Source organism: Prionailurus bengalensis, chromosome B4 (genome assembly GCF_016509475.1).
Source record: "Prionailurus bengalensis isolate Pbe53 chromosome B4, Fcat_Pben_1.1_paternal_pri, whole genome shotgun sequence".
Lineage (NCBI taxonomy): Eukaryota > Metazoa > Chordata > Mammalia > Carnivora > Felidae > Prionailurus > Prionailurus bengalensis.
Window position 1 is genome coordinate 29965989 of NC_057358.1, and position 11633 is coordinate 29977621.

The 11633-nt window shown below is 42.5% G+C and overlaps 1 protein-coding gene across 4 annotated transcripts in view; it reads right to left on the reverse strand.

The window, feature by feature from the left end:
* The window catches only part of ITGB1 (integrin subunit beta 1), a 47069-nt gene extending 43058 nt beyond the window's left edge, over positions 1 to 4011 (reverse strand). Inside the window, exon 1 of one of the 4 annotated variants that reach the window (XM_043564852.1) lies at positions 3292 to 4011. In XM_043564852.1, coding sequence (XP_043420787.1) covers positions 3292 to 3570 — 279 coding nt within the window. In that variant the 5' untranslated portion in view covers positions 3571 to 4011. The other 3 variants (XM_043564855.1, XM_043564851.1, XM_043564853.1) reach the window with 3 other exon arrangements.
* Positions 4012 to 11633: the final 7622 nt, after the last annotated feature.

Genomic DNA, 11633 nt, shown 5'->3' on the forward strand with positions numbered 1-11633 from the left:
CTAATATGTTCTTCCCATGCTCCAGTAAGTTATTTTACACATCCCCGGAGTCTAGGAAACTGCACTTTGGAGACTACATGAGACTAGTCCAATAAGTAAGATATATATATATACCCATGTGTGTATGTGTTTATATAGGTATGCAGTAGGCATTTGAAGCCCTTTCTTTTTACTCACACATACATATTTCAAGATGATATACAAATGCTTTAGCATACTGCTAAATATGGCTAACCTTACTAAAGGCCACAAACCAAAAAGTTTAAAGGTAGCTGACTTCTAAACACCCACTCAATATTATTTTATAAATAAAACAATTCTGTAAGTCTTATAATATCCATCTTTAAAAAGACAAGAAATTGACAAAGTATAATTTGGCTCCTTTTGCACATGCCTCCTGGAGGAGAGATACCACATTTTTTTCACCTACCCACTGAAATACGCTAAGGCTGCTCCTGTTCTGGGCTTTATGCACTGTACCTCCCTTAACCCAAGTACATACCGAAATATTTTTTCAGCTTTCTACATCTATAGATACTGCTACCATTCACGATCCTGAAGAATAATACACTCTCCCTTACTCTTATCCCTGTCAATCCATCCACCCCACTACAACAAAAAAGGACAAAATCCCACAATACATAACCAAAGTTAGAATAGACCTCCTAATACAACAAGAGATATTTACATATTTGCACAATAGAATCTTGTAGGATTCTACCCACAACCTGACACATCCTAACTTTCTACACAGAGTGGGGAAACCTAAAATTTAACAAGGGCCTGTATAAATCCTCAGATAAATTCAACTTGTTACACATTCAGAAACTGAAAATCTCGAATTCAAAAGTTCTGCAACTTTCACCAAGTAGAAGATGTTTCATCTTATCATTCTAGCAGTATAGTTAAGAGCAAACCAGTGCACTAACAGAATATTAACGAGAAAATATTTTCTGGAGGTAGAAAATTACACTACCCTACCCCCCCCCACCAATGTTGTAAGCCACAATTTATCTGGCAAGAAGTCAAACAATAAAGCTATTATGTGGCAAGCATCCCATTAAAATTAACACATTAAACTGATTAATTCTATTACAAAGTGACAAGATGTCCCCAGAGAAGCTCCTGGTATTAGGAATTTATGGGTAACAATATAGAGAACCATATATCCATTTAGTGATGGAAATTTGAGCTAGATTTTAATTATACTGACCAGAAAATTAAGAAAAAAGGCACCTGATTGTTAAAATTACTATATCTAGCAATTTTCAGTATTGTTGATTCTATACTTTTTCATGTACAGAATGTTGAGGGTCTTACAAAATGATAATAATATAGAATTTAGCATTCTTTTTAAAAAGAGTCAACATTACAAAAACTTAAAATTTTAGATCTGTGAAGTCAACACAGATGCCTTAATTTGGAGTTGATTTGCTTTCCATTTGCAGAAGTATTAACCACATCCCCTGTCTTCTTAACCAGCATTCTAATAACATCTTCCATTTTACACCAAATTTTAGAGGATAAGTAAATGGCTTTTTCCTCAAAGACCTGTCCCCAAAATACTGACTTGTTTCCTCTGTTTTCTATGTACCACTTCATTATCTTAAGTCATTCATTTAATACTGATCAATGAACTCAAAGTATTTAAAAATATGAACACTGCAGTGGAATGCTTAAGTGGGTCCTACCCCCTCTGAGCCTAGCTCTCCACAAATGCAGAAGAGGTAAACTTCAACTAAAATTTCTTAATCATTTCTAAAAGCGGTCTATTAATATAACCTAAAGGCTGTGTGTAGTTTAAGAAAAACACCTAATCAAAATTCATTTTGCATTGTTATTTTTGTACCATCAAAACAACAAAAAATAACAACCCAGTAATTCTACCCACATGAGTATCTATGTGGAATGTGACCCAAAGAAACCTTGCTAATTATGTTATTAATTACATCCCCAGATTCAAAAAAAATATATTTTTAATACACCAAGAAGAGATGAAAAGGAGTTGTATTTATTATCTACTCTAAATTGTTTCCCATTTGATTTTCACAACTATATTGTAGTTATGGAAAGTTACCTGTGGCTCAAACATGGGCTCTGGAGCTAGACCCCTTGGGTTCTCTACTTGCCAGCTGGATGATCACAGGCAAATTACTTATGCTCCCTGTGCCTCAGTTTCTTCATTTGTAAAATGGGGGTGAAAATGGCACCTACCTCACTGCATCGGTTCCAGGATAAAATGAGAAAATAGACTTAAAGTGCTTACAGGTAAGCATGGCTGACACTGTCGTTATTATAATAATAGTTACTTTTATTATAGTGTAGGTATTCTTGTATCCCATTTACAGATGAGAAAAGCCTAAAGAGGGTAATTTACTGGTGCTAGGTTTTGACTCAAAAGCACAAATTTGGTGAAATAAAAACTACTTGGGCATAAAATATTGATATTCTTAAAACTACAACTCGTTAGGAAGCAAAGGAACTGACACGTAGTAAGACAGGCACCAGGGGCAGGTCGGGCACTCAAACTTGCGGAGCGGCAGGGAGCCCGGGCCCAGGACTCTCACTGCAGTGGGAGCCGACACTCAAGTGCGGCCTTCATAAACACGAAGTGGAAAAAAATATATGCCAACACTGCGCCTTCTTCTCCTAGCGGCTCCACGATGCCAACTTTGTTTGGGCCCACCCGGCAATTCACCCCGGGCCACAGGCCCTGAAGGCCACGGCCCAACTTCTGAAGTTGGAAGCGAATTACTAAACCGAACGCTGAAATCCAGACAAAGGGAAACCGTCAAGGACTGTTCAAAGTCCTAAAGCGTCGAGTCGCTGGGAGGCTTGCCCCCTTTCGCCGTCTCACCTGCACGCGCCCAAGGCGGCGGACGGAAACCCGGGCACCGCGTGGGGTCAGTTCGTTCAACGGGGTCCGGGCCACGAATCAGACAAGGGTTGCTACGAATGGCATGTGTCCGAGGGGCCGGTCGCGGGCCCCGGTCCTCCGCGGACTCCAGCCCCGACGTGACAGCGCCCAGGCCGACGACCCTCCCACTCGCTGCGCCGCTGGGTCGACTCAGCGCCCTGGGACGCCCGGGCCGGGGGAAGGGAGGAAGGGCCCCGGGAGGAGCCGGGAGCGCGGCCGCCGGCCCAGACTTCCTCTCCGGCCCCGGGCAGGATTCCGCTCGCACCCCCGCCCCGGCCTCCGCGGCCCACTCGGCCCCAACGTCCCACACGCAGGGTCCGGCCGCGCTCGGGAGCCCGGAGGCCGCCGCCCGCCCCGCCCCCCAAGACGCCTACCTTCTCAGCGCGGCGTCCAGGCCCCGGCGCGGTCGGCTCGGGCCTGCTGCTCCGCGGCTCCCGCTGGGTCTCTCCCGAGGGCTGGCGCGGCCTCCCGGGTCTCGGGCGCGGCGGGCGGCGGCGGCTGCGACTCCTCCTCCTCCTGGGGGCGGGAGGAGGAGACTCGGCGGCCCAGAGCCGCCCCCTGGCAGGAAACGACCCCCGCGGCACCTCCTTCTCTGCGCGGCTGATCCTGCTCCTCCAAGCCGCTGCCTCCGTCCTCTCCCTCCGGAAACGCATTCCTACCCTTCCGCGTCAGCCATCCCCGAGGCGAGGAGGCGGCGGCGGAGGCGGTGGAGGAGGCAGGAAGACCGCGGCCCAGGACAAAGGAGCTGGCAGAGCGGGGCGGGAGCGGGCCTGGGGGAGCCGCGGGGGGCGGGGCGGGGCGGAGGACTCGGCCGGGCCTTCGCTGTGCCTCAGTTTCCTTTTATGCCTGGGGACGGAGGCGTTGGTGTTGCACCAAAGCTCTGCGCGGCCCCGGCAAGCCCTAATACCTTACCAAGAGGGAGGGCTGGATGGGCCGCAGGGAACCTGCGGCTGGACTCCTTTTCGGCCTTAGGTTCTGCTTCCCCCAGGACACACCCAAGGGTCCCTTTTGCCCTGGATTGTCCCGGCATCCCCTTCAGCCTCAGGCAAATCGAGACAGTCACCCACCCTACAAGGCTTCGTGGGGCCAAAAACGTTTAACTTTTGGAATGCAGTTAACTAAAACCAATACTGTTTTCTGGAGTGATAGTTTGCTTGACTTGGGTCTTGGAGAAGGTGAAGACGGGAAGGAGTTCGATGCCAAGAAAGATGAATTTTAGGAAGGTTTTAGAAAAAAAAAACTGGTAAGTTGGGGATCTGCTTTTGTTAGATTAATCTGGAGGTCCGTTTATGGGGAACAGGAATAAGGAAGGAAAGTTCCATCCATAAGAATACAGTGTCTGTTTCTCTTCACTTTTTTTTTAGTAGGTGGAGAGGAGGGCTGGAGGAGGAACATTTAAAATGGAAGGGAAACATTCATTGTGAGAATGGCTGGACACATTTTGATAAGAGGCTTGGAACTTGTACCAACCAACATCATATTGAAACCTAGTAATTCAGAGTGTGATGCTGGCAGGCCGCCATCCTGTTAACAGAAAATGTCACAGCCATGCCGCCCGGCCAGCTGCAACACCCTGTTGGGAATAGAGTTCAAATGAGATTTATGAAACTGAGTAATGTTTCACTTGGGGGAAATTAGAAGCTGATATGCCCATCTGGCTGTGAATTTTATAGTCTTAAAAAAAAAAAAAGGTTTATTTTGAGAGAGAGTGTGTGTGCGCACGAATGGGGAAGGGGCAGAGAGAGAGAGGGAATCTCAAGCAGGGTCTGTGCTGCGAGCACAGAGCCTGTCAAGGGTCTAGAACCACAAACCAGAAGATCATGACCTGAGCTGAAATCCAGGGTCAGATACTTAACCGACTCAGCCACCAGGTGCCCCTTGGCTGCCAATTTTAAATAAGATAAAATAAGATAATTCTACTTATGGAAAGTTTGCATATTGCTCACCAGCAAATTCAAATCTGTTGATTAGATAATCTCTGAAGACCTCGAAGGGATGAGGTTGATTTTTCCCACTTAATGGATGAGGCTAAATGATGTTTATTGTTATCCCAAGAGTAAAGCTGCTACAAGACCTCAACATTCTTGGATTTAAAGAATCTTGGATTCTTGGTTATACCAGTGTTCAAAATTACTAAGAATTGGCCTAGTCTCAACATGGGAGACTGAAGTTCAAAGATAAAGCATAATTGATAATGCCTGATTTTGGACTACATTTCCCAGAATTTTCTTTCTTATGTGATTTGAGGAGGCACTCTTTGCCACAAGAATATTATGAGATTTAGGGCCGCCTGGGTAGCTCAGTCAGTTGAGTGTCTGACTTGTGATTTCAGCTCAGATCATGATCCCAGGGTCATGGGATCAAGCCCCCTCGTTCAGCTCCCTGCTGAGAATGGAGCCTGCTTAAGATTCTCTATCCTTCTGCCCCTCTCCCTCACTCATGCTCTCTCTCTCTCTGTCTCTCTAAAATAAAAATTAAAAAAAAAAAAAAGAAAATTATGAGGTTTAGATTTGTACAACCCTAAACTAAATGAGTTCAAGGGCAGTTTAATCATCTCTCTAATCCCAGGGTCAAACATTATTCCAGGACACATAATAGTGGCTCAGCTAATGTATGATAAATGAATAAATAAAAAGGTCCTTTTTCTCCCTTGGGATAGGTTAGACCATTTGGCTAAACTGAAGTGTGAGTAGCAATTTATGTACAGAAGTCATGAGCCCTGAAGAGGAGAAATTAAAGAAATATGGTAATTGAGAAAAGCAGTGATTGGTCAAGAGTATGGCTCTACTTGTGATTTCATAAAATATTAATCAATTGATAGCTAACTATAAAATTTATGATTACTCTACGAAAGGGTTGGTCAGTCTTACCATGCTGAACAGGAAATCCTAGTAAGTAGGAATAGTGCAAGTCACATTGCCAGATCAAATCATGATAGAACATCTATTGGTAGCTTATGTTTCAAATTATATTGTGCCTATACTGTCTCCCAATTGTTGTGAATTGTCTTCTATCTCATAAGTCATTATGTCAGATAATTAAAAGTTGGCCTTTTCTTTAGTTTTGCCACCACACTACTATATGTTCTTTGAAATGTATCTTTATTCACCCTGTTTTCCAAAGTGAAGTTTCAGTGTTGCTCACCAGCAAAGACTATTGGATACTCAGGTTCCTTTCAATCAGCATTTAATCCTACTTCTATGTATAATTAAAGGATAGGCTTACATAAATGAAAGGAACCACTAATATTTAGTGAGGCACAAAAGAAACTAAAGATTCTCTAGGAACTTGATTATCTCTTTTAAGCAGCAGGATCACAATTTGATTACTGACCTTTAGAACTAGAAGGTTGTATTTAATCCCGTGATTATAAATACAGGATTGGGAGTGAGTAAGTCGATGTTGGCTTCAGGAGTGGATAGCTGTCTTTCCCTTGCAGTTTGAGCAGTCTTGGGACTTACCCTCTCACATATGAATGTGTTTAGTAGGCATCCCATGATAACTTGACAGCTTTTCAATCTTTGAGAGTAGAAATAACCCTAAATAGTATAAACTTTTGTGGGCTAATAGTTTAGTACATGTTCATCGATAAATCATTTTCAACGTGCAATAATCATCATTTTCAACGTGCATCTAATCATTCTGTGGGATTAGAACAAAGGATGAATACCTGCATTGTAGGAATAGAAGTATACCTAAGACCAAATTTTTCTTGGTGTTGGCTACTGACTGGCACACTCTCACACAATATACCAGATTGCCTCTATTTTTAAATTTTTTAGAGAGAGTGAGCAGCACATGTGGGAGAGCCAGGGAGGGGCAGAAGGAGAGGAAGAGAGAATCTTAAGCAGGCACAGGGCTGGACACGGGGCTCCATTGATCTCAGAATGGTGAGATCATGACTTAAGCTGAAATGAGCTGGATGCTTAACCAGCTGAGGCACCCAGGCCCCCCCCCACCCCCCGCCAACCCCATATCACTTTTAAATAAGCAGGGAGGGGCCCCTGGGTGGCTCAGTCGGTTAAGCGTCCGACTTTGGCTCAGGTCACGATCTCGTGGTATGTGAGTTCGAGCCCCGCGTCCGGCTCTGTGCTGACCACTCAGAGCCTGGAGCCTGTTTCAGATTCTGTGTCTCCCTCTCTCTCTGACCCTCCCCCGTTCATGCTCTGTCTCTCTCTGTCTCAAAAATAAATAAATGTTAAATAAGCAGGGAGACTTTGTGTCCTGGTGTGCCCAAGATAGTCACAGTTTGTTGTCCATGCATAATTCCCAAAAGTACATCCAAGATATGGATGATAGATTCTGTGGTTGCCCAATAAATAAGAATGCCCAGACAATAAGGAATGAGAAATAGTTTTAGAAATTCAAAGAGGATACACAGGGACACATTGCAAATCACGTTCCAGGTTTATAGGTGAAAACCAATTCTAACATTAATGATAGGGAGGGAAAATTGTGTAGGGATGAGTGTGGTAAATGAAGCAGTTTGTATTGATGAAAATGCCCTACTAGTAACTTTAATTGAGGAAAATCTTTGACAGTAACCTGGTTGATCAACAAGACTTGTGTTTTAAATACCATGATAAATGTATGTGGTGGCTTCTGGAACAAATGGACAACGGCTAGGTGAGTCTTCATTTACTTTTCTAAGAACTGTTTCTACAGAGTGACCTAGGTATATTTTCCTCATTTGCCATCTCCAGCCACTTAGATCGTAACTTCTCTTTAAACATTAAAAAAACAAAAAGGACAAAGATGAGTGGATGGGGAGAGAAGGAATAAAAAGTCTCTGATAATGTCTTAAAATGCTAATGTGGAAGTGCTTTAAAAAGAAAACCACCTTTATTTTGAGAGAGAGAAGAGAAACAGAGCATGAGCAGAGAAGGAGGGAGGGAGAGAGACAGAGAAAGAGAGAGAGAACCCCAAGTAGGCTCTGTGCTGTCAGCACCAAGCCCAATGCCAGGCTCGATCCCATGAACTATGAGGTCATGACCTGAGCCAAAATCGAGTCAGATGCTTAACTGACTGAGCCACCCACGCTCCCCTGGGTTAATCACAAATAACTCCATTTCTTTTCCTAGGAAACTAAAATCTCTCTATTAAAATGTGAATCTGTGTGCTTTGGTTCAAAACAAAACAAAACAAAACAAAACAGCCATGGGAATTACTGGCTTTTCGAAAAATAAGAAAGGGTGAGACAGACCTTCCAGTTCCTTCTTTTTCTGTCTCCAAATATATAAATAACATGCAAATAATCATATAATGCAGAGAAACTGGAAGTTCATTTATTTTGCAACTTGTATTTTTGGCTTTGGGACTTTGATTTCATCAACACTCCTCAGTACCCTAATTGCCAGAGCAACCATGAAGCAAGACAGCTACCATCGGTATACATGGTATGTGTCTGTGTATTTGACTGTCCTGTCCTGAGGCTTTACTTAGTTCTTTACTTTTTGCTTATTTAAAAGTAGGGTGGAACATGTCAGAACAGTCTGGCCTGATTTTCAATGTGTCCCTTATAACCTAGGCTAGCTATTAAAGCTTTTCCTTTTCTAAAAAAAAAATTTTAACCTTTATTTATTTTTGAGACAGAGGGAGACAGCATGAATGGGGGAGGGTCAGAGAGAAGGAGACACAGAATCTGAAACAGGCTCCAGGCTCTGAGCTGTCAGCACAGAGCCCGACGTGGGGCTCAAACTCACGGAGTGCGAGATCACAACCTGATCCGAAGTCGGCCGCTTAACCGACTGAGCCACCCAGGCGCCCCAAGCTTTTCCTTTTCTAGATAACAGTTGCTGGGTTATGACTGTAAAGATGGGTCACTTACGAGTGAGTCTTCCTCAACTAGTTCTGCTTCCTGTCTTCCATATATAGCATCCCCATTTTTCTCTTGCTCAGTCCATCCAGTATTGCCTCTGTTGGGTGTGAGCATTCTCTCCCAGCATTCAGATGCTGAACATTTTTAAGAGCCCAGAGGGAGCAGTGTTTTTAAGCAGTTCTTTTCATGAGTTTCTTCAGCTGGAGAAGGGAATGTGCTTTCCCAAATAAGAATGAAGAATATGCCAAATATAAGCAGTTGAACAGCACTGGAGTTATTTTTAGGAACCGGGGTCATTCAGTGCAGGAAATGGTGGTGCTACCAGTGAGTTATGGCAAGTGACTATAAAAGTGTTATTTTCTTTATTTAATTACTTTTGAGTATCGAGAAAATTTGCTATTTTGAGTTAAGAATAGCTTGATTTTAGGCCAGATTCATTAGGGGTAGAAAGGTATATAAGGTATATTTGTTTGGAAGTAAAAGCACCCTCCTCCCCCAGATTAATCCCCATAACATATTATTTAAGACAGAGTTGTTGATATGTCAACACAGGCAACCCATGAATACATTAACTCCCAAAATTGTAGATAGAATTTCACTTATACAGCTCTGTATTTTTGCAGATATTTCTTGTTTTAATGGGATCTTAACCTCAAAACATTAAGAATCAGTTTTTTTTTTTTAATTTTTTTTTTCAACGTTTATTTATTTTTGGGACAGAGAGAGACAGAGCATGAACGGGGGAGGGGCAGAGAGAGAAGGAGACACAGAATCGGAAACAGGCTCCAGGCTCTGAGCCATCAGCCCAGAGCCTGATGCGAGGCTCGAACTCACGGACTGCGAGATCATGACCAGGCTGAAGTCAGACGCTTAACCGACTGCGCCACCCAGGCGCCCCAAGAATCAGTTTTTTAATCCCAGATGCAATCAGCCCCTTTTACAGACCAAGAGACTAATTTTTTTTTTTGCCCTAGATTTTTGAGTTGAATATTGGTTAGTCTTATCTAATTTTTAAATCATCAGATAAATGTCCAAATATTTTGTTATAACAAGATATTCACTGCAGTGTTATCTAACCTGTAGGAAGTAGAACAGAAAAAGTAGAATCATTTGTGGCCAAACCATACAACTAAAGAGTGTTTGTATTTAATTTTTAAGGTAAAATGATCCTTCAAAGAGAAACTAGAACCTTGTTATTTCAAACCTCCAATTTATTTACTGGGACTTAAATGCCTTCAAATTATATCTAAAAATTTTCCTAATCAAAAATCGTAAATTTTTAATTAGATAACAATTCTAAATAAACTTTAATTATATTTCCTAGGAATATTTTCCATATAACATTCAGAAGAATAAGCCCTGTGGCTTTTCTACTTTAGGATTTCTGCATTGTTTCTGGCTGATGTCATAAGCTTTTCACTCTATGATCACAAGAATTCCCTATTTAGAACTGCTTATGGCTGCCACATGCCTAAAATGTCAACTAAACTGTTTTTCTTCTGTACTCAGATCATTGGCTCTGGAAATGAAACACTTCAATTTCACCAGCAGGGAGAAAATACATACAAAATACATATCTGATAAAGGACTGTTATCCAAAATATATGAAGAACCCTTAAAACTTAACAGTAAGGAAACAAACAACCTGATTAAAAATAGGCCAGGGGCGCCTAGGTGGCTCAGTTGGTTAAGCATCCAAGTCTTGATTTTGGCTCGGGTCATGATCCCAGGGTTGTGGGATGGAGCCCTAATATTGGGGTCTGTGTTGAGTATGGAGCCTTCTTAAGATTCTCTCTCTCTCTTCCTCTGCCCCTCTCCCCCACTCGTGCACTCTCTCTCTCTAAAATAAAATTTGTTTTAATATATAAAAAAATAAAATTAGACCAAAGACCTTAACAGATACCTCACCAAAGGATATATAGAGAAGGCAAATAAGCATATGAAAAAGATGTTCCATGTCATATGTCTTTAGGGAATTGCAAATTACAACAAGTCCCAACTATGCACCTATTAGAATAGCCAAAATCCAAACACTGATAACACCAAACTCTGGTGAGGATATAGAACAATAGGAACTTCCATTCATTGCTGGTGAGAATGCAAAATGGTATAGCCACTTTGGAGAAACAATTTGGTGGTTTCATACAAAACTAAACATACTCTGCTCATATCACCCTCCTTGGTGTCTACAAAAGAGGTAAAAGGAGGTAAAAACTTATGTCAAGACAAAAATCTGCACACAGATGTTTTATAATCACTCTTCGTAATTGCCAAAACCAGGAAGCAACAAAGATATCCTTCAGTAGATGAATGGATAAATAAACTGTGGTCCATCCAGACAATGAAATATTATTCAGTGTTAAAAAGAAATGAACTATCAAGCCAAGGAAACTTAAATGCAAATTCTAAGTGAAAGAAGCCAGTCTAAAAAGGTTACCTCCAGTATGATTCTTACTATGTAACATTCAGGAAAAGACAAAATTGATTAACTAAATTCTAATATATCCATGGAATATAACAATCAGCAGCATAGAAAAAAAAAACAATGCGTTGGGGGCGCCTGGGTGGCTCAGTTGGTTTAGCATCCGACTTTGGCTCAGGTCATGATCTCACAGTTTGCAGGTTCAAGTCCCATGTTGGGCTCTGTGCTAACAGCTCGGAGCCTGGAGCCTATTTCAACGTTTTTATTTATTTTTTGGGGGGACAGAGAGAGACAGAGCATGAATGGGGGAGGGGCAGAGAGAGAGGGAGACACAGAATCGGAAACAGGCTCCAGGCTCTGAGCCATCAGCCCAGAGCCTGACGCGGGGCTCGAACTCACGGACCGTGAGATCGTGACCTGGCTGAAGTAGGACGCTTCACCGACTGCGCCACCCAGGCGCCCCAGGAGCCTATTTC